The sequence below is a fragment of the Sus scrofa genome, chromosome 2 (genome assembly GCF_054392235.1).
Source record: "Sus scrofa isolate SSC_HxYL_T2T_F1_AM1 chromosome 2, Sscrofa_HxYL_maternal_Yorkshire_Landrace_v2.0, whole genome shotgun sequence".
NCBI lineage: Eukaryota > Metazoa > Chordata > Mammalia > Artiodactyla > Suidae > Sus > Sus scrofa.
In genome coordinates, this window is record NC_139384.1 from 80,237,984 (window position 1) to 80,260,891 (window position 22,908).

Sequence of the window (22,908 nt, forward strand, 5' to 3'; positions counted from 1 at the left end):
TGTATACCTAAGGCATGTGCATGTCCTTATAGCAGGCTCTGCCTCGGTTTTTAAAAAATAGACACTGGAGAAGTTCCCCTCGTGGCCCAGTAGAAACAAATCCAACTAGAAACCATGAGGTTGCTGGTTCGATCCCTGGCCTTGCTCAGTGAGTTAAGGATCTGATGTTGCTGTGAGCTGCAGTGTAGGTTGCAGATATGGCTCGGATCCTGTGTTGCTGTGGCTGTGGTGTAGGCCGGCGGCTGTAGTTCTGTTTAGACCCCCTAGCCTGGGAGGCGCCATATGCCGAGGGTGTGGCCCTAAAAAGACCAAAAAAAACCAAGCCAAAAAAAAGTAGACACTGGAGTTCCTGTGTGGTACAGCAGGTTAAGGATCCAGCATTGTTACTGTAGCAGCTGGGGTCGCTGCTGTGGCCTGGACTTAATCCCTGGCCCAAGAACTTTCATATGCAGCTGGCACAGCCAGAAAAAAAAAAAAAAAAAAGATGCTTAGAATCATCATATTGCATTTGTTAACAAGGCCTTGGATATGTCAGAAGTTCCCATTGTGTCTCAGTGGGTTAAGAACCCAACACCGCATCCATGAGGATGCAGGTTTGATGCCTGGCCTCACTCTGTGGGTTAAGGATCTGGTGTTACTGCAACCTTTGGTGTAGGTTGCAGTTGTTGCTCGGATCAGGCATTGCTATGGCTGTAGTGTAGGCCTCACCTCAGCTCCAGTGCAACCTCTAGCCCCAGGACTTCCATATGCCATGGATGCAGAGCTAAAAAGAAAAAAAAATACGTCGTGTCAGTTCACTTTTCTTAGTCATCCTATGACTTCAAGAAAAAGCCTCCTGAGCATCCTGTTGAGCTGTATGTCTCGCGACACGAGAACAGGGGGCTCCCCTGGCTGCTGCAAACCATCGCTCTTCCAGCCTGTGGGCAATAAATTATTATTATTATTATTTTTTTGTCTTTTTGCTATTTCTTGGGCCGCTCCCACAGCATATGGAGGTTCCCAGGCTAGGGGTCCAATCAGAGCTGCAGCCACTGGCCTACACCAGAGCCATAGCAATGCGGGATCCGAGCCACGTCTGCAACTTACACCACAGCTCACGGCAACGCCAGATCCTTAACCCACTGAGCAAGGCCAGGGACTGAACCCGCAACCTCATGGTTCCTAGTCAGATTCATTAACCACTGCGCCACGATGGGAAGTCCCTGTGGGCAAAAAATTAAAACCAGCTCTTAGGGTTCAGGGATCCCTTGTTGAGAGCATTCTGTTACGCCAAGATCCAGGTAGGGATTCTGAGATCTGATGAAGAGCCTGACCCTGTGGTCACACAGCCAAGCTCCTGGCTCTGTCAGACTCACGTGCTGGTGCCTCAGTGGAGAGGTGACACTTGGTTTGCATTTAACCTTCTGTCCTCCTGGAATGGATGGCAGAGCAGGTCTGGGAGTTCTCCATTAGACTGGAGAGAACCACAGAGGAGATACAAGTGGGACGGCAGTTATGACCATTTCCAGGAAGCGTCCTGGGTGATGGCTTTAGGAAACGTTTGGTTTGAGATTGAAGTGGCTCCTTCCAGTTGCTGGTTTGCTGATGGCTGCAGGGGAAGAGATCAGGTGTGGCACCTAAACTCAGGAAAACAGTCCCATTGTCCTGTGTGAAAAGTTATGGAAAATGCTTTCAAAGATGATGTTAAGAGTCCAGAACTGTCCTACTTAATGGATACTTTCGATGTTCTTAACCAGCCGAATCTGAAACCATGAGGAAAACTACAGTATGGTTCACACAGCTGTAGAGTTATGCAGTCTAGACCACCCTCTTCTTACCACAGCTGTAGAATTCATGGTCTCTCAGACCAGGCTCAGGCTCGGTAATTCCCTAGAAGGACTCTCAGTGCTCTCTGCAAGCTGCTGTACTCATAGTTATGGTTTATTATGGTAAAAGGACACAGGTTAAAACCAGCCAAGGGGAGATACGAAGGGAGCAGCATCCAGAGGGCTCCATGCACAGGGCTATCCCTTGTCCTCCCGTGGAGTCACCGGCAGAACTGACTTTTGTGGCAACATTAGGAGAAGAAGCACACAGAGCACTGCCAGCCCGGGAAGCCTCAGTGTCATGGGATTTCATTGGAACTTGGTCACATAGACACGATGGACCAGCCATGTGGCCTCCCTGTCCCCAGCACCTCAGGTTGAGCTGTTGCCATGTGACCAGCACCTCTGCCCTGAATCATACTTAGACTGTGTGCCCAGGGCCCCCAGCTAAACAAGGGCACCCCAGCAAGGACTGAGACCTCGCCTCCCAAGAGCCAAGGGCAAAGGCCAGACCTTTCTTTGGGCCATGCTAAAATTTCTTAGACATAGTGGTTACACATCTTGGGAAGGTTCTGAGGGACTGGCCACCAGGCCACAACAGGAGAACGGCAGTGAAACAAAACTGGAGGTAGCCTGACATGCACTTCCCTGTCTCAGTCTTCCAATGGCTCCTTTCCAGAAGAGAAAATGAAGCTTTGAATTTTAAAAACCAATTTGCTTTCCAGAACTCTTTGATCAGCTAAACTCTGTACTTGAGTTAAATGTGAATCCTGAGGAGATAAGAAATTGTTACAGCTTATTCTTCCTGGATGCCAAAGAACGATTACAGGACATTGTCGGTGTTTGGATTCGGAGCCTGCCTTGCTGAGCAGGGGGTGCGGTGCTGCCATTACTGCCCCAGTGAGAGCCAGGGTTGCACCTCAGTGCAGCGACTGCAGAGAAAAGCCGCCCCACGGTGTCTCTGCAGCTATGTCTGAGCAGGGCCTCCCTGCTGCCAGTTGGCACCACTCCAGACATTGCCACTGAGTGTTTATTTCAAGGTCACCTCCCGGGTGTATTAAAATAGCAGTGCAGTCGTGTTTGGTAGCACCTTTGCATTTATGTTCTTGTCTGCCATCAGGTAACGTCCTGATTATGGAAGCTTTTGCTTCCTTCACGTGTGTTCAGATTGAAGTGCCGCTGCGTCCTTTGAGTGGCACTTCCAGGAGGTATATGGCCGTCAGCCTTTGCTGCTGTGACCCTCTGCTGGATAATGGTGACAGTGCCCCTCCCACTGAGGGCCACAGTGGGAAAACCTCAAAGAGGCTGCAGTTCAGCACCACTGATATCAGGCCCGATGACCCCAGGGTCCAGCATGACCTCTGGGAGGAGTGCCACATAATCAGAGCCTGAGGAAAAGCAGAGGCCCACCAGGGAAGAAGAGAGAAGGAGCGTCACAGGTAGAGGGGCAGCGTGTGCAGGGACCTGGAGGCCAAAGCCGCATGCAGGCCCTCCCAGGGTACCTTCTTAATGGTTGGAAATCTCAGCACTGCATGGAGGAACCCTCTGGTCACCAGCAGAAGTGAGACCAGAATTAAGGAATTACATTGGAAGTAGGGATTTTCACTTTCAGATCTAAACACTCAAGTAAGTGAGCCTCTGGGGTCAGGTTGGGACCTTGTGCCGGGGCTGTGTGTGCTGCCAGTTGGTGTCTTCTTCCTTGATCATTCAGAGAGTCAGAAGCTGGTGACCAAGGCATTCGGGTCCCATCTCCAAATGCCAGTCACCAGGCGAATGCTCCAGGCGCATCCCATGGTGCCTTTAGGAAGTTTTCAGAGAAGTGCATCTGCTGGAAGGTGCCGCTCCAGACGACCCCACAGAGCCCCCTCTGTGCTTCCCTACACAGAGCTTGACTGTTAACAGCTGCAGGGCTGAACTGTCACTGCTATAAAGACAATGTTGGGCAGTGGAGGTGCGTCAGCGCCAAGTTTCCTGAGTTTGCTGTGGTCAGGGAACCTCTCCTTTGTTTTCAGGAGATACTCACGAGGTACCCCAGCTTTGTCCAGGCCACCCAGGCTAAGCCTCCCAGGGCCAAGCTCCACTGGGTAGGCCCTCTAGGTCTCCTTCACCCGTCCCCTCACCAAGAGGCAGCAGCCCTCTAAGGACTCTAGGGCTTGAGTGTCACGGAGACCTGGGTTCAACAACCATCTCCCTGCATCACCTTCCAGGTCCACAGCACAGGAATGAAAGCCCCATCATGGGATTGTGAAGACCCCAAATGAGATAACGGGGGCCAGACACCCAGCCAGAGACCAGCCCCGTGTCCACTGTGGGTGATGGAGGGCCCCAGCCACAACCAGGTGGTAGCTTCACCCAGGCCTGGGCCTGGTGGCCACTATGCAAACCCTGTCAGCACTTAACCTCTGCCCTTGCAGAAGCCTTTCACCACCTTGATTAGAATCAAAAAGCAGATGGCTCTTCAGCTGAAAGGTTGTGCCTTGCTTTGGAAGAAAAACAGGGGCAGGAGATCCTATTGTGGCTTAGTGGAAATGAATCTGACTAACATCCACGAGGATGCAGGTTCTATCCCTGACATCGCTCAGTAGGTTAAGGATCTGGCGTTGCTGTGAGCTGTGGTGTAGGTTGCAGACTTGGCTGGGATCCCATGTTGCTGTGGCTGTGACATAGGCCAGCAGCTGTAGCTCCGATTCCACCCCTAGCCTGGGAACCTCCATATGCTATGGGTGTGGCCCTAAAAAGACAAAAAAAGAAAGAAAAACTGGGGCAATGTAACCAGCCCCCCAGGCAAGTTATCAGGCTGAAGCATTCTCTAGGAGAGGACACCGCAGGCAGCTCTAGGCTCTTCAAAACAGGCCCCGGGGGAGAAGGGAGAGTGCAGAGGGTGGTGGGCCTGGGAGCCCTTTTCTGAGGGCCAGGGAGGCCTCCAACTTCTCAGAAGGCCGTGCTGCCCCATCAGTTGGAGCCCGAGCAGGTGCTCCCGGAACAGGTGCTCAGAGAGTGGGAGGCAGCCATCCACCTGCAGGGCCTGGTCTAGGGTCATCACTCTCCTGGGCACCCAGCCTAGAGCCTGACATAAGATGTATTGAGAAAAATGCTGGTCCCCATCCATCATCAGTCCTCAGGCCAGCCTGAGCGTGGATACAGGTGGCTGTTAGCCCTGTGGGCTCAGAACCATGGGAGGATTAACCCAGGTGGCCTTGTTGAGCTGGGTGGAGGTTCTGACTCTGCCACAGAATTTGCTGGAAAAACCCCCCACGTGCCCAGTTTATAAGTCCATTTTGTCCCCTGGCTTCACTCCCACTGGTAATCACCATAATAGAGACAGATCACATCAAAACAACAGAAAAAAACTAGCATGTTACTAGTTTTAAGGGTCTCAGAACTAGAATTACATAGAAGTGCAAAATAGGACAGGTACAGATATTTGAACATTGGCACCAAGAAGATTTGGGTAAGCTATTCACAGCCTGCCCCTCCCTGAGTCCCCTGTGGGACCCTGTGAAGTGCTCAGTGTGCACTGCTTCTGCCCTCAGGGAAAAGAGTAAAGGAATGTTCATTAAAATAAGAGAGGGCAAACAGGCTAAGAGAAGGGTGTAAAATGGAAAATTCCAAACGACTGGGGGGAAAAGGATGAATAAAAAGGATTAATAAAAAGGTCCAAATAAATGAGAAGTCCCCAGAGTTCCCACTGTGGCACAACGAGATTGGCAGCCTCTTGGGAGTGATGGGTTGCAGGTTCAATTCCCAGCTTGGCACAGTAGATTAAGAATCCGGTGTTGCCTCAGCTGCGGCTTAGGTCGAAATTGCGGCTCGAATCCGATCCCTGGCCTAGAAGCTCCATATGCCGCAGGGCGGCCAAAATGAAAAAGAGAGAGAGAAGTCCACAAAATACAGGTAAAATTTAAAATGAAGCCAGGAGACAGCTAGATAAAAGAATTTAAAAACAGATTGAGAAGTGTCAAACTTCTGAGATAAAACTAGTTAAAAATGGAATTTAACTAAGGTTAAAATTTAGAGGGAGGAGAGAGAGAGGCTGCAGGGCCTCCAGGGAGGTGTAGAGTGGGTCTGGCAGATAGTGGCAACATGGTCTCCAGCTCCCTAACCCCTAGACATCCCAGCCCCTTCATCCGAGTAGTCCAGGGACCCCCAGCACCCTGAGCTCCCAGTGTGGCGATTCTCTGGTTCCTGCCTCTTCAACAGTGTCTTGAGGCCTCTTGGAGCCGCTCAGGACTTAGAGCTGCAGGTGCTAATGATGGGGCTCCAGGCAAGAAGCACACTTCTCAAGACTCTGGTCACTCAGCCCTGCAGAAAGTGGCCTTGGGCCTCCCTGTACTCACCTGACCAGCTCCATCTGCCTCTGGCTGCAGCTCTTGGGCTTGCTTTGCTTCTCGATTTCATCTCTTTGATCCTGAGAGACATTCATTCTTTGTTGTGAATGGGACACAGGTGCTCTGTCCTTTGTCCTCATCACTGACAGCTAGTGTCTCTGAGCACCTGCCACAGCAGAGCATGGTGCCAGCCAGCACACACACTTGGAGTAGATGCCCTGCCTGAGAGCCAGCCTACATCATGATCTGGCTTCTGTCGCTTGCTCTGTGACCCTGAGCCTTGTGTCTCTCTTCTCTATAATGAGGGTTTCAAACTAAGTGATTTCAAATCCAGCTTAGCAGGGGGTAGTGGTCAGGTTTTCTTTAAAATTAGAGACTTAGATTTCACTGTTGAACATGAGTCCTCAGATGTGTCTTTGGCACGTGTTAAAACAATTGGTTCATTAGAAATTTTGGTTCATTAGACAATGAATCAGCATCATAACCTACAGCCAACCCAGCCCTCAGCCTGAGGACCCTGCAGTAAAGCTTCCCCCCTCTCCCTCTTGGTTGGAAGAGTGTGCGGAGTGTGTAGGGCAGGCAGCCTACAGACCTTTCTTGTGGGCAGGTTCCTTGATGAGTATCATTTCCTTTCACTCGTACCTGAATCAGGACTTCTTCTATACCGCACAGCCATAAATCTGACTCTGAGATTGATCTTTTAGGGGTGGACATCCGGCTGGTGGAGGCTCTTAGTGCTTATTTGTAAATGGATCTGTCCCAGACGCCTCACTTTTCCAATTCTTAAAATATCCTTGACTTTGTAATGAGTTAAAAAATGGTATCTAGAAAGTAATTTTGTGTCAATACCTATTTAATATGTCTCATTATTTCATTTTCCAGTTTCACGTGTGCTGTACATACATGTATCTGAGATTCTGTTTTAGGTAAATGTTCTGCTGCTAAATCAGTTTTTAAAAGCCTTAGCTATTCATATCCAGAACCCTTGCTGGCTCACTCAGTTCAGTGGTTGAGAGTCAAAAGAGAAGATAGCCCCAGGGTGAGACGCTGTCACTGAGAGGTGTCATGGGAAGGGGGTCTAGGAAGAAGAGTGGGGCTGAGGGACAGGGAGAGAGGCGAGAAGGATCTGTCTCCAGCACCATCTTCACTTGATTGCTTCTGCCTGCCTGAGGCTATGGGAGCTCAAGGGGTAGTGTTGTGATTTATTTGCAGCATCTGTCCTGCTCAGAGGATGAGGAATGGAAGGCACCAAGCAGTATGACATCATCCCCAATTTGAACTTTCTGTTACTTTTAGGATTCATACCCTAGGTCAGCAAACCAAATCTGCACATCAGTGGAAACACAGATCTGGCCTACCACTTGTATGTGTATATTTGGTGAATTAAGTTGTTTGGGGGTTTTTTTTGGGGGAGGTTGCTTGTTTGTTTGTTTTGTTTTGCTTTTCAGGGCCACACCTGCAGCATATGTAAGTTCCCAGGCTAGGGGTCTAATTGGAGCTATAGCTGCTGGCCTATGCCACAGCCATGCCAGATCCTTAACCCACTGAGCAAGGCCAGTGATCGAACCCGTGTCCTCATGGATACTAGTCGGGTTTGTTACCGCCGAGCCACAACAGGAACTCCAAGATTTTTTTTTTTTTTTTTTTTTTTTTAAGGAAAGGGAAAGGAGTTCTCTGGTTTTTCAGCAAGTTAAAGGTCCGTCATTATTGCTGCTGTGGCTTGGATTGCTGCTTTGGCACTCATTCAGTCCCTGGCCTGAAAACTTCCACATGCCACCAGCAAGGCAAAAAAATTTTTGTCATTTTTGTTCGTCTTTTGTCTTTTTAGGGCCACATCCACAGCATATGGAAGTTCCCAGGCTAGGGGTTAAATTGGAGCTACAGCTGCTGGCCTGCATACAGCCACAGCAACACCAGATCTGAGCCTCAGTCTATGACCTACACCACAGCTCACAGCAAAACCAGATCCTTAACCCACTGAGCAAGGCAGGGATTGAACCCGTGTCCTCATGGATACTAGTCGGGTTCATTAACTACTGAGCCACAATGGGAGCTCCCAAAAATTTTTTTTTGATTTATTAATTTTTTGGCCATACCTGTGGCAGGGATCAAACCTGTGCCATGGCAATGACAATGCTGAATCCTTAACCTGCTAAGCCACCAGGGAACTACAAGACTTTTGTTGTTGAGTTTCAGAGTATCAAAAGAATATTTCATGATGTGAAATTATATAAAAATCAAATTTCATTTTTCATAAATGAGGTTTTACTAGAACACAGATAAACTCTGTTTATCTGCATGTTCTCTGTGGCTGAGTTGGTAGAGTGGAGTAGTTGTGGCAGAGGTTGTATGGCCCACAAAGCCTGTAATATAGACACTGGCTATTCATAGACCAAGTCTGCTGATTTAGAACAGCACATGGGAAAGGATGGGAGAGACCCCTGACTTAGCCTAGGGGACCTGTGCTCGGGTCCCGCCGGCCACCAGTTTTCTGTGTCTAGGCCAGCTCTCATAACCTCTCTGCTTTCTTCATTTGTTCAAATCGATGGATGACCCTTAGATCCTGAGAGTCTGTGGTTCTGTACCTTTCAGGGGACTGATGATCTCTTCTCATTCTTTGTTTCTCCTTCAAATGTTGTAATTTTGTTCAAGGACACATCAAAGGATATGTCAATTTAGACTTTCTGGCTCTATGTGTCAGGAACATATTTCTGAAGTCCTCAAGCAGAAGAAGGATTCCTTAGGCTTGGAGTCCATGGAGGAGTTGGTGGAGACTAGCTTTCAGGACCCAGAGCCATCTGCCTCCCCTCCCCTTCTCCTCTCTGGAGAAACACAGCTCTGGGCACCGTCCTCAAGACCTCACACCCCAAGAGGAAAGCAACCTCTGCTTCCCCAATTCCTGGTAGAAAGGCCCAGGGAAGGGCTTTTATTAGGTAGCCTGTGTCCCAGGCTCTTGCCTGGACCAGTTACTGAGACCAGATGGCTGAGGAGCTGTGCTTGGTCCCATCAGTCTTGAAGGGGAGAGGCTGGGACTCAGTGCCAGGCAGCCCCACCAGAACCTTGAGTTGATGTCGGGAAGGGCACCTTTCCACAGGGAGGCAGAAATCGTGTGGGCAGGTCGGATAATGGGAGTCCCCAACTGGGCTGTTGGGGCCCCAAGGAGAAAGGCTTGTAAAACTAGACGAGGCCTCCCCCCGCCACGTGGTCAGACTTGTTGCCACAAATCTCGTTCAGTATGAAATTACAGCTGGGCTAGTTGTAGCAGAAATTGAGGGCTCCAGACAAGGTCTTGGTCACTCTGAGCCCCCCCTGTGTCTCATGTCCTCTTGTGATGGAGCCAGGGCAGTGAATGAGGTGGAAGAAAATCCCCTCTGCAGGAGGTGACCTCTAGAGGCAGGAGGGTAACAACATTGTCACACGTATCGGCAGCCACCATTGCTAGTGTTGCCAAACCAGGTGACAGCCCAGGCTGGAGGCACTAAGGCCATGGTGGGCACTTCCTTCCTTAGTGTCTGGATTGGGGTTGCAGGGTGAATCCTGACAGCCTCAGGACATGGGGCAGGGCCAGAGATGGAATTCCAGACCACTCTGCCTGCAGAAACTTCTTTAGAGTATGTCTCACAAGACAGGTCTTGGGCAGAGCAACACGCTGGACAGTAGGACTCCTGGTAGTTGCTGCCAGGGTCCTTTCTGGAATGGGGTGATATAAATGACCATGCAGGTGCAGGGAGATGAGGCACCCTTCTTCAGAGATGATCTTGATGAGACCCGAGTTTGAACCCTGCTCCATGACCCTGAGACGTTTACCCTGAGCCCTTTCTTCAATCAAAAAATGTTTATTGAGCATTTCCTGTATACTAGGCTTTGTTCTTAACGCAAAAGATAGAGCAGTAAATAAAACCAGTGAGGTCCATGCCCGCGTGTCTTATGTTCCAGCTGGTGAAGACAGACAAGATATGTTGGATAGGATCAGAGCTGCTCTGGACAAAAGCTAAGCAGGGTAACCAGCCTTGTGCCTAACAGTTTGCAGTGGTTAAAATAGCAAAGCTTCTAGAGGGAAATGCAGTACTTCTGTGACATTGAGGTAGGCAAAGATTTCGTTAACAAGACAGGAGAAGCACCATGTATGAAAGGAAAGATTGGCGTTCTCTTGCGGTGCAGCATATTAAGGATTTAACATTGTCCCTGGAGCAGCTCGGGTCGCTACTATGGTGCAATATCAGTCCCTGACCTGGGAATTTTCCCATGCAGCAGGTGCAGCAGATAGATAGACTGATCGATTGATTCCCATGCAGCAGGTGCAATAGATAGATAGGTGGTAGATTGGACTTTGATCCATTCACTTTCTAGCCTAGGAACTTTAGCATGATGCAGGTGCAGCCCAAAAAAAATTTTAAAAAGAAATCGCTAAGATCCATTCATCAAAAGACACCGTCAAGAGAATAAGAAGACACGCTGTAGACTAGAGAAGGTGTTTGCAGTAAACATTTCAACAGAGAATTCCTCAGGGAAAAAAAAGAACAGGTTCTGCCTGAGAGGTCCTTGGCTGACCTGTGAAGATGTACGCAGCTTCAGTGCTCATCAGGAAATGTTAATTAAAACCACAGAGATTTAAAGAAACAAAAAACAGAGATGCCATTCCCCACCAGGTTGTAGGATGGCTTATCCTCTGCCAGAGCAGTGGACGTGGACTCAGTCACTACCAAAGCTGAGTGCCCCCGCCTAGGACCAAGCACTCCACCACCAGGTACTCTCCCAAGAGATGCGAGCCAAGTGCTCACACATGAAATTCTGCAGCCACTTAACCTTGTAATATCCAAGGCCGAACATGGCCCAGGTGCCCATCAACAGCAGGTGGGCAAGCATGTTGAAATACATGAGCTGCTGCCATTCCATGTGTGCCGATAGAGACAGGTCTTCCAGACAGTGATGAGGGGGTAGCCAGGCCTAGGAGCTCTCCCTGTGGGATCCTGTGTGTAGTCTCGAGTTTAAGGAGAGGCTGAGCTTGGCGAGGTGCTAGAGGTTGAAGCACTGGAGATTTGAGCCTTTGTTTTTCATCTCAGTCAACGTTTTTGTAAGAGGTGACATTTCCTCTGAGGTGAGGGTAGGAGCTGGAGTTTCCTGGGAGAGCAGCTGCTTTAATGATTTTGAGGTGGCTGTGAGGGGGTGGAGAGGTGCACTGATGTCAGAGGTCATCCCGAAAGGCCAAACAGCCACCAGAGGGCTGTGGGTTTTATCCCCAGCGAGGAGGGGACTGGCGAGCAAGCATGGAAGGCTCTCTCAGCCAAAGCCAACCACACCAGTCCCTGGTGTGTGTGTGGTAGGGGTGAGGGGATTCTCCAGGGGACTTTTAAGGATTAAAAATGATATCTCAGCACTTTAGCAACTAAACTCTTATGGCAGGGGCTTTCTAAGAGGTCCTAGCTGTTAGGATGGTTGTTTTTTGTTTTTTGACTTTTTAGGGCCACACCCAGAGCATATGGAAGTTCCCAGGCTAGGAGTCAAATTGGAGCTGCAGCGGCCGGCCTACACCACAGCCACAGCAACTCAGGATCCAAACTGCTAGTCCTGCACCCTGGACCATAGCTCACAGCAATGAGGGATCCTTCACCCACTGAGTGAGGCCAGGGATCCAACCCAAGTCCTCATGGATACTAGCTGGGTTCGTTGCCACTGAGCCACGACAGGAACTCCTCAGGATGGTTTTGTTTTTGGCCATACCCTCCACGTGCAGAAGTTTCCAAGCCAGGGTTCAAACCCGAGCCACAGTAGTGACACCGGATCCTTAACCTACTAGGCCACCAGGAAACTCCTGTCAGGGTGGTTTTAAAAGGCCTCCTTGGTCCTTGCATCCTGTTCCTCCCTCATGCATGACCTGTTCCAGGCCATCTGCTCTCAGCACATTGCTCCAGGGAAGGGTTGTCAGGCCAGGTGGGCCTTTATTCCTCAAGGATGCGATAACCCCAGAGGTTTGTGAGAAGATTTTACTATGAAACTTTCCTCTGTATCATGGCTGCAGAGTCTTATTTCCTGTGCTCCCTGAAGGGTCAGGCCACCTGTGTGGATGACACAGGTGAGCATGGGGCAGGGTGGCTCAGTGAGCCTGCCCCTGGCACCGAGCACTCATCCGTTAGTGGGCTGCAGAATGAGTTCAGTGGGTCTAAACGGACATTTCTAAGATGTGAAACAGAGTAGGAAATAACCAGCACCCACTGCACTTAGAGAGACTGCTGACCAGGCCCTTCTGTTGTTTTATGCAGGGGTGTGGCCTGGTCAGAAGTGTAGGGTGACCAGCAAAGCTGGCTCTTTGCTTAGAAGGTCTTGGGCGGAAGAGCTGGGCCCAGGAGGGTTGAGGAGTCAAGGGTGGATCTGGGCCCTGCTGTGCTTTAAGACCGGAATTTCCCAAAGCAAGGGGGCCCAACTTCTCTCCACTTAATCAAAGTAGAGCCCCTGCCATGTTTGGTTACTTGTCCTCATTTTTCTTGCAGTTCATATATACAAATTCCATTTTTTCTGTGACCAAACCACCTACCAACTTGTTCATAAGAGAAAGGAAGCCTGTGCCTCTGGGGAGGGGATCACAGGTAGAGAACGATGACCTGGAGCCAGCCTGCCCCCATTATCAGTGATGGGCCGGCCCCACATGAGGCGGGATGTGGCTGAGAAGGCACCTGGAAGGAAAGGGGGGCCGGCCCCAGCTTGCTTGGGAAGGAAGGTGAAGGCCAGGGAGGGCAGGCTGAGCTCCTCGCCCGTTTTCCCGTCACAGTTGGAATAACGAGTTGAGTAAGATCGTGAATGCCAAGTGTCTGGCCCAGAGCAAAGATCAGATGATGGCAGTTGTCCAAGGCAAGTAAGATACAAGGACCAGGTTCCAGCCTCCCGTCTCAGGAGGTCCCCCAATTGTGGGAGGAGAGCCAGGGGCCTCGTGCCACCCAGAAACCCCAAATTGCAGCTGCCTCAAGGAGTCAGTCCTGGCAGAGCTGCTCCTTAAAACCATTGTGAAATCAGGCATCCCATGACAAAACTCAAAAAGCAGTTGTGTTGTCACTGCTGTCTTCCCGAGTAGTAAACAAAGATGACGATAGGATGCACTCAGGTTGTACAGACAGATGGCCCATGCTGTGGGATGGCACAGGCGGCCAGCCTGTCCTTTGAGAATTACCTTGAAAGGACAAGGAAAGAAGCGGAGGAGACAGGGAGGCCAAAGCTGCCAGGAGCCACCAGGGCTCAACCCTCTGGCAGCATGGAGACCGCATCCACCATCTCTGAGAAGTGACTTTGTGGAGCCCGGGTTGCAAAGCAACCAGGGAGAAGCCTGGGTGGTGAGCAGGACCTGAAGTGCGTGGGGCCTGGGTAAAGAGGACCGCAGAGCAAAGGTCCCCAGCTCCATGGATGGCCTCGCTGGGCTCTGCCACCGTCTCTCCAGGAGACCGAGTCCTGGCTCAGGAGGCTAAAGGGAAGCCGAGGGTTGAGGTCTCTCAGTCCACTCCTCCCTCCTCGTGCAGGCGTAGGAGAATGTCGTCTCCGAGCTCTTGTCCCTGCCACACCCTGGCAGCCCAGTGCTCAGCCACCCATGGCACGTCTCTCCTCTGCGAAACAAGCGTGTGAAAAGGACTAGAAAACAGCTTTTATCGTCCTTTAGCATCTCGCCAGGGGGCATTTTTCCTTGGGTTTCTGCCAGATTCTCTGAAGTTCACTGCTCCTAAGTGCTGCCTGCTAGAGGCACACGACCTGCTTGGAAAACCGGTCTCCGAAAACGCCAGCACTCATTGCTCCCTGCACAAGCAAACTGATTTTTGCATCACACATTAGGAGAATTAAGATGCTCCATCATTCAAGTGCCGAGGCTTCTGCTGTGTATGATGCAAGAATCTGTGATGTTTCCTCCAGAGCTGAGAGGCGTGGGAGAAGTCGGGTGGGTTCAGAGCCTGGATTGAAATGGATCGGGGGCCTCTCTGTGTACGGCTGCCCCTCAGGAATGTTAATTCCTGTATGTGACAGTACACACACAGGAATTAACTCGAGTCGGCTTTGAACTTCTCACCTTCTCTGTCCACAAGCGATGAGGAGGTGGCCTGTTGGGACTCCAGGTTGGGGGGCTCCCCAGCAGGTGGGGCCTATGAGTGACACCCACCATGTCCCTCCTTGCAGTAGTAGTGGACGTCAGCTCAGTGAGGTGTTCATCCAGCTGCCGTCCCGAAAGGAGCTGCCTGAGTACTATGAGCTCATCCGAAAGCCTGTGGACTTCAAGAAGATAAAGGTAACCCTGCATCAAGTGTGGGGAGGGCGGGTCCTCTCCCCAGGCATGCCCACTTCAGTCTTTGAGGGATTCCCATCCGGGGCCTTGGGCCCCTGGCCAGGGTCCCGGGTGTGTCAGCCGGCAGCCCTTGTGTGTAGTGGGCCTGGGCCCCCAAGTCTGCACAGAGCCCAGGGATTCGGCCATGACCTTGTTATGCAGAGACACCCCCGCCCCCAGCCCCGGGGGTCCCTGGGCATGACGGAGCCCCAAGGTAAAACTGCTTCTCCCGCCCACAGGAGCGCATCCGCAACCACAAGTACCGCAGTCTCAACGACCTGGAGAAGGACGTGATGCTGCTGTGCCAGAATGCGCAGACCTTCAACCTGGAGGGGTCTCTGGTGAGCAGCACCCCTGCCACACCCGCAGTGAATCAGCCTGCTCAAAAACTCCCCTGTAATTTGGGGTATCCCACTCGTTACAGAAGCAATATGTGTTCATTACTGAAAAAAAAAGGCAGGAGATAAAGACAAGCAAGGTAGAGGAAATAGGAGTTCCCTGGTAGTGCAGCAGATTAAGGATCCAATGTTGTCACTGCAGTGGCCTGGGTTCAGTCCCTGGCCCAGGAACTTCCACATGCTGCGGGTGCAGCCAAAAAATAAAAACAAAAAATAGTGGAAACAGACTCAGTCCTGTCCATGCAGGAGAACCCTGAGAACAGCCCATGTACATCTTGGATCTGTTTGGATTCACTAGGGGACTCTTGAAAGTAAGCCTGCACTGTCTCCTGTCCTGTGATTAAGTCCACGTGCACACACAGAGCCCAGACTATGAGTTCTCCTGAGTGTTGGGATGGGTACCTTCTGGAAGAGATTTGCTAGTCATAAAATTGGGGAAAACTCTGGCTTTAACGAGAGGCATGCATTTCTCACATTGCTGCAGACCCTCTCAGAGCCTTTAAGAGGATGCTCACCGATTCATCAAGGGAGGGAGGAACCCATGGCTGTTTCTGAATGACATGCCTGACCTTTTGCCTGGAACCTTTTCATCCTGGTGGGCTCGGGCTGGGAAAGGATTGTCCAGCTGTCTTTCTGCCACGGCCAAGTGGGCAGGCAGCTCCCTTGCATTGGGCCATGCACATGAGCCCTGTGTATCTCCACCCAGATCTACGAAGACTCCATTGTCCTGCAGTCGGTCTTCACCAGTGTGCGGCAGAAAATCGAGAAGGAGGATGACAGTGAAGGGGAGGAGAGCGAGGAGGAGGAGGAGGGCGAGGAGGAAGGCTCGGAGTCGGAGTGTGAGTCCCAGGTGGGGGTGGGTGGAGCTGCACTGGAGGGAGAGGACCTGAGGCCCCATTCCTCCACCATCTGCACGGCTCCAGGGGGACCCTCCTCTCCCGAGCTCACATCTTCTTTCTTCTGGTCCCACCCCAGCTCGCTCGGTCAAAGTGAAGATCAAGCTTGGCCGGAAAGAGAAGGCCCAGGATCGGCTCAAGGGGGGCCGGCGGCGGCCGAGCCGTGGGTCCAGGGCCAAGCCGGTGGTGAGCGATGATGACAGTGAGGAGGAGCAGGAGGAGGTAAGGCCCTCAGGACCCAGGCCAGGCGGGTTACTGGACATCCATGCCCATGCAGGTGCCAGACTCCATTCTGTGGTCCCGTGAGGGTAGATGCTCTGGTGCCTCGGCTTCTCACATGTAAGGAAGCTGAGGCTCAATACTAAATGCCATGTGACTCAAGCCCTGGTCCACGTGACCCTCAAACCAGTGCGCTTAGAGCCAGTGGGCATCTGGGGTTTAGGCAGGTCATCCATCCGGTTCCCGCTGCCCAGAATGTCTGGGCTGCCATGCTAAGGCCGACAGGGACAGTCTTTATCATGTTGGGGGGACGGGAGGCACTGGGAATGGCGATGCCATCAGACAGGCCCCAGCGCCCTCAGCACAGGGCCCTCCACAGCCAAGGCTGCCATAGTGTCACCACTGCATGTGACACAAACCATGCAGCCCAGGCCTCTGCTTGTGGCTCTGTCCTGGCCTCTACAAGGACTTCTAAACAATGGTAGTGGGTTAAAACATACACAAAAAACAAAAAACCCGTAACCCAAAGTCATAAAAACAGAACGGAGCAGACACTGAACATGGGCTGTGAGCGGTTCCTCAGTGGGGGACCCCCTGGGCCTGGGCTGTGGTCCCCACACACCAAGATGAGCTTCGGGAGCGTCAAGCCCACAATGGACAGTTTCATGGGTGTGAGCGGCAGGAGCAGACTCACTCACTGGGTTTAACTAAGCTTTGTTTCTAGCTGCAGCCCAGTGCCTGGCCCTTCCGTTCATGGGACCTGGGCGATTCACTTCACTTCTGAGCCTGTCTCCACAGCTGTGAAGCAGGGACGACCCAGGGCCTAGCTCCCAGCAAAGCACCATTTCATTGTCATTATTTTTCTTGTCTAACTGCAGTAGCAGCAAAACCAGGTGCCCCAGGATAAATCTGACTGTCAATGTACATGGTCTTATAGGGCCATTAATGACATTGTAAACGTGGAGAGGGGTGGCCCTGTTTCTGGAGAGGCGTGTCTTGGCTGTAAAGCTCCTCATCTGCCCAGTCAGGATCCAGCAGGGTGTTCTGTGGCCCTCGCCAGGCTGTTTAAAATGTTCAGACAGAGGAGTTCCCGTTGTGGCGCAGTGGTTAACGAATCCGACTAGGAACCATGAGGTTGCAGGTTCGGTCCCTGCCCTTGCTCAGTGGGTTAACAATCCGGCGTTGCCGTGAGCTGTGGTGTAGGTTGCAGACGCGGCTCGGATCCTGCGTTGCTGTGGCTCTGGCGTAGGCCGGTGGCTACAGCTCCGATTCGACCCCTGGCCTGGGAATCTCCATATGCTGTGGGAGTGGCCCAAAGAAATAGCAAAAAGACCAAAAAAAAAAGTTCAGACAGAAAAGCAAAGATCTTATGTAGTCACGAATGGCCAAGGTAGCTGTAAAGCCACAGGTCAGGAGCACAGGGACAGACAGACCACGATGGTACGGAGCTGGGAGGGCCCAGCAAGCTTCCCAGGTCCCAAAGAGGAGTGGGTATGGGCACTGGGGCAGCCCCTGGGAGAAAAATGATGTTGGGATTTGGCCATGGCAGCACCCACAGCCTCATGGAGCTCGTGTGTATCGTTCACTGGGGAAAGCAGTTGTACCACCTATGTTGGTGACTGGGTGTGTTTAAAGCCGGGATTGGTCCCAGTCGGGGGGCTTGCTCCTGTGGGCAGGACTGACTCCTACTCTTTCCTGTCCCTCTTTCAGGACCGCTCAGGAAGTGGCAGTGAGGAAGACTGAGTCCCGACATTCCAGAGTCTCGCCCCCAAGCCCCTCGTACCAGAGCCAAGCCGGCTTAGCCCTTAGCAGTAACGGCTAGCAGCAGATGTAGTTTCAGACTTGAGATAAAACTGTATAAACGAAAATCTTCCATATTTATACGGCAGAGAAGATGTAGGACTGTTTGTGTCTGGCCCTGTCCTGGCATCAGTAGTGTTTGTAACAGCATTAGCTGTTTAAAACAAGAAAAAAAATTATGAATTGGGGAACACACAACACCTGTTTTTCTTTTCCTTCCCTGGCAGTACTGTTTTCGGCCACAGTTTGGAATCACTGTAGTTTAAGCTGTGGATGCATGTGTGTAGCCGTCCACTCCTCGTACTGTATTTTATTGGACAGGTCAGACTCGCCGGGGCCTGGGGTCCGCAGGCCCGGCAGGGGTATGTCAGTGTCACTGGATGTCAAACAGTAATAAATTAAACCGACAGCAAAGGTCTTGCCTTCTGGTGCACTCATTCCCGGCTCCTGGCATGGTCTGCATGGGGCCTCGCCATGTCCAGGACCCTGTCCTCCCATCATGAGACCCCAGGGGGCGCCTTTCACAGGGGAGGAATCCAAGGCCTCACACCATCTGACCGCAAGCCTGGACTCTCCCTGGCTCTCTCACCACTGTCCTTCATCATTCGTTCAAGCTGGCCCAGCCATGCAGGTAGCAAATAGCTCAGTCCTGTCCCTGCCTGCGGCCAAAGTGGGGTTGGGGAGATGTCACATAAACAGGCAGGTGCAACCCACCTGTCAGCCATGTCACAGGAAGCCCCAGGTGATCAGGGAGCACTTCCAAGTCCAGAACTTGCTTTGGGTTCTGTTCTGTGGTTCATATTTCTTCATTAAGATCTTGTATTCATAAGTCACTATTATCATAATATCCTTTAATTCTTCAGATGTGGTTCTTTTTAGTTCTTTGAACATATTTATAATGACTGTTCTTAAGTCCAACACCTGGACCCCCTCAGAGGATGTCTCTTGTCTGCTTTGTTCCTCAGAATAGGTCACACTTTTCCTGGGTTTTTTTGCATGTTTTTCCCCAAAAATGGACTTTTTAAAAGTATTTTTGAGGAGTTCCCGTCGTGGCTCAGTGGTTAACGAATCCATCTAGGAACCATGAGGTTGCGGGTTCAATCCCTGGCCTTGCTCAATGGGTTAAGGATCTGGCGTTGCCGTGAGCTGTGGTGCAGGTCGCAGATGCGGCTCGGATCCCGCGTTGCTGTGGCTGTGGCATAGTCTGGCGGCTGTAGCTCCGATTCGACCCCTAGCCTGGGAACCTCCATATGCTGCAGGAGTGACCCTAGAAATGGCAAAAAGACCAAAAAAAAAAAAAAAATTGGGGGGACTTCCTATCATGGCTCAGCAGTTAACGAATCTGACTAGCATCTGTGAGGACGCAGGTTTGATCCCTGGCCTTGCTCAGTGGGTTAAGGGTCCGGCATTGCCAAGAGCTGTGGTGTAGCTTGCAGATGTGGCTTGGATCTGGCATTGCTGTGACTGTGGCATAGGCTGGCAGCTACAGCTCTGATTTGACCCCTAGCCTGGGAACCTCCATATGCTGTGGTTGCAGTTGTGCTCAAACACGTGAATCAGGGAGGCCCTGTGCCAGCAGTCAGTGCTCCAACAGTTTGCAAGCCTGACCTGCGTTTTCTTCCTTCTCACCCCTCTCATGTGTCCTTCTTGCGTTTTTCAGCCCATGCACACAGCCTCCCGCTGAGCAGCTTGCCTGGATTTGTGGGTTGATAGGGCTCCCCGCCACTGGCTCTCATGCAGCCTGGGGTGTGCACACAGCTTTCTGGACCCTGAGGATATGTGGGGCTGACTTTCATTCTCTGGACCTACTGGTTAACTGCTGACTAGTTTACCAATCTGTTCCAACCAGGATCACAACCTCAACTCGTTAGGAGACCTTGGTTGTCCCTGTTCATTCCACCCTGAGATCCCTGCTGTTTTTGCTTTGTCCAGTGGCCTGAAGTGCAGTGATTTTCATAGCTTGGCCCGGCTGGTAGGAGCTGGGAGGCCAGAAAAACCATAAAATCCCACTGCTCTTACCTTGCCATTCAGTCAATTTTCTTGAGTAAATGCTTTTTTTTAAATTACTCAATGAATTTTATTACATTTATAGTTGTACAATGATCATCACAACCCAATTTTATAGCATTTCCATCCCAAACCCCCAGTGCATGCGCCCACCCCTCAACTGTCTTATTTGGAAACCTTAAGTTTTTCAAAGTCTGTGAGTCAGTATCTGTTCTGCAAAGAAGTTCGTTATGTCCTCTTTTTAGATTCCACATGTAAGTGATAGCACTTGATGTTGGTGTCTCACTGACTGACTTCACTTAGCATGATAATTTCTAGGTCCATCCATGTTGGTGCAAATGCCGTTATTTCTTTCCTTTTAATGGCTGGGTAATATTCCATTGTGTATACAATACGTACAACTTCTTTATCCACTCCTCTGTCCATGGACATTTAGGTTGTTTCCATGTCTTGGCTATTGTATATAGTGCTGTGGTGAACATTGGTGTGCATGTATCTTTTTGAATCATGGTTTTCTCTGGATAGATGCCCAGGAGTGGGATTGTTGGATCAAGTGGTAATTCTATTTTTAGTTTCCTGAGAAATCTTCATACTGTTTTCCATCGTGTTGCACCAATTTACATTCCCACCAACAGTGTAATAGTGTTCCCTTTCCTCCACACCCTCTCCAGCATTTATTGTTTGTAGACTTTTTGATGATGGCCATTCTGTCTGGCAGGTGGTACCTCGTAGTGGTTTTGATTTGCATTTCTCTAATAATGAGTGATGTTGAACATCTTTTCATGTGTTTTTTAGCCATCTGTATGTCTTCTTTGGAGAATTGTCTGTTTAGATCTGCCCATTTTTTGATGGGATTATTTGTTTTTTTGGTACTGAGCTGTGGAAGGTGTTTATAAATTGGAGATTAATCCTTTGTCAGTCGCTTCATTTGCAAATGTTTTCTCCCATTCTGTGGGTTGTCTTTTCGTTTTGTTTAGGATTTCGTTTTGTTTAGGTTTCTGCTGTGCAGAAACTTTTAAGTCCCATTTGTTTATTTTTGTTTTTATTGTCATTACTCTAGGAGGTGAATCTGAGAAGATATTGCTGTGGTTTAGGTCGGAGAGTGTTTGAGAGTGTTTGACCTATGTTTTCCTCTAAGAGTTTTATAGTACCTGGTCCTGTATTTAGGTCTTTAATCCATTTTGAGTTTATGTTTGTATATGGTGTTAGGAAATGTTCTAATTTCATTCTTTTGCATGTGGCCATCCAGTTTTCCCAGCACCACTTATTGACGGGGATGTCTTTTCTCCCTTGTATATTCTTGCCTCCTTTGTCATAGATTAGTTGACTCGAGTAAATGCTTCTTAATTCCTTTAATGCCTTTGATTAATCTCCAGAATCCTGAAATGGTTGTGGGTTCTTTTTTTGGGGGGGAGGGGTTGTTGTTGTTTTTGTCTTTTTAGGGCCACACCTGAGGCATATGGAAGTTTCTAAGCTTGGGGTTGAATCAGAGCTGTAGCTGCCAGATCCGAGCCACATCTGTGGCAATGCCAAAACCTTAACCCACTGAGCAAGGCCAGGGGTTGAACCCGTGTCCTCATGTATACTAGTCAGGTTCTTTATTACTGAGCCACAACAGAATTCCCCTGAAAATTTTGTGTTTGACAGTTCTGTCTAGTTTTATGATTGTTCTTAGGGAGTAGATTTGCCACGATCCTCATGTCATTTTAAAAGCCCATGGTTTTTTGTTTGAACGACTTTGACTTCATTTTCATAGATTTGAATTTATTTTCATGTTTATAGAAAATCAGCTGACCAAACCCTTGATTTCATAGTATTCAGACTGTGGCCAATTTAAAAATGAGTTCCTTAGGGAGTTCCCCCTGTAGCTCAGTAGAAATAAACCCAACTAGTATCCATGAGGATGCGGGTTCGATCCCTGGCCTCACTTAATGGGTTAAGGATCTGGCGTTGCCGCAGGCTATGGTATAGGCCAGCAGTTGCAGCTCCTATTCAACCCCTAGCCCGGGAACTTACATATGCAGCAGGTGTGACATAAAAAGAAAAAAAAATGTTTCTTGGGGGGGAAGAAGTACGTGTGGAATTTGGGTTTTGTGTGTGTTTTAAAGATTTACTTCATTCAATATTGTTTTACTTATTTATTCATTCACACACCAAATACTTGTTTTAGTTTGTTTTTGGCCACATCTGAGGCATATGGAAGTCCACAGGCCAAGGACCAAACCTGCACCACAGCAGTGAGCCAAGATGCTACCGTGCCAATACCAAGTTCTTAACCCACTGAGCCTCAAGAGAACTATATGTGGGATTTGAATAGGACAAAAGTTATGTGTCTAATATAGTTTGCTGGTGAATGGCAGCAAAATTCAAAATAATACTGACTTATTAGCCATGAGTTCATACCTCTTGTGTGTCACAGCCTGCAGTTGGTGCCTCACAGTGTTAGAGAACAGCTCCTTCTGTCTTGTTGCAGTATTTGCCCCTCCTATGTCCACTATCACCTCGTAGCCCAATATGGCTGCCGGCGCTCCATCTAGCCAACAACATTCCAGCCATAAACAAGGAGGCAAGGGGAAGGAGAAAGATTCACCCATCCCTTAGAGACCCTCTCTGGAAACTGACACATCACTGTCTTACATGTTCATTGGCTGCAGCATAGTCAAATGTCCACACCTAGCTGCATAGGAAGCTGAGAAATGCAACCTATCTTCTGGTGCCTACATGCCCAGCTAAAGTTGTGGGCATACAACTTGCTCACTGCCTGCTTTGAGGTGGTTATCCCCAGTTTTCTGATAAGAAAATTGAGGCACCCAAAAGAGGAAGCATTTGGGGGAGTTCCCGTCATGGCTCAGTGGTTAACAAATCCGACTAGGAACCATGAGGTTGCGGGTTCGATCCCTGGCCTTGCTCAGAGGGTTAAGACTCCAGTGTTGTTGCCGTGAGCTACGGAGTAGGTTGCAGACGCGGCTCAGATCCTGCGTGGCTGTGGCTATGGTGTAGGCTGGCGGCTACAGTTTCGATTAGACCCGTAGCCTGGGAACTTCCATATGCCGTGGGAGAGGCCCTAGAAATGGCAAAAAGACAAAAAAAAAAAAAAAAAAAAAAAAAAAGCATTTGGGAATTCCCTTCGTGGCTCAGCAGTTAATGAGAGGATGTAGG

General features: G+C 50.1%; 2 protein-coding genes across 20 annotated transcripts in view; one reads left to right on the top strand and one right to left on the bottom strand.

The window, feature by feature from the left end:
• Window positions 1–18,156, top strand: part of SMARCA4 (SWI/SNF related, matrix associated, actin dependent regulator of chromatin, subfamily a, member 4) — a 92,977-nt gene extending 74,821 nt beyond the window's left edge. For 10 of the 19 annotated variants that reach the window (XR_014837588.1, XR_014837587.1, XM_021083843.2 and 7 more), the window contains 5 exons: window positions 14,285–14,393; window positions 14,669–14,770; window positions 15,534–15,666; window positions 15,803–15,945; window positions 17,653–18,156. Coding sequence is in view for 14 of the 19 variants with exons in the window: in XM_021083843.2 (XP_020939502.1) it covers window positions 14,285–14,393; window positions 14,669–14,770; window positions 15,534–15,666; window positions 15,803–15,945; window positions 17,653–17,685 (520 nt within the window). In the remaining 5 variants the exon portion in view is untranslated. The remainder of the gene's footprint in view (window positions 1–14,284; window positions 14,394–14,668; window positions 14,771–15,533; window positions 15,667–15,802; window positions 15,946–17,652) is intronic. The other 9 variants (XR_014837586.1, XR_014837585.1, XR_014837589.1 and 6 more) reach the window with 1 other exon arrangement.
• The window catches only part of KANK2 (KN motif and ankyrin repeat domains 2), a 468,727-nt gene that overhangs the window by 335,802 nt on the left and 110,017 nt on the right, over window positions 1–22,908 (bottom strand). The window lies entirely within an intron of this gene.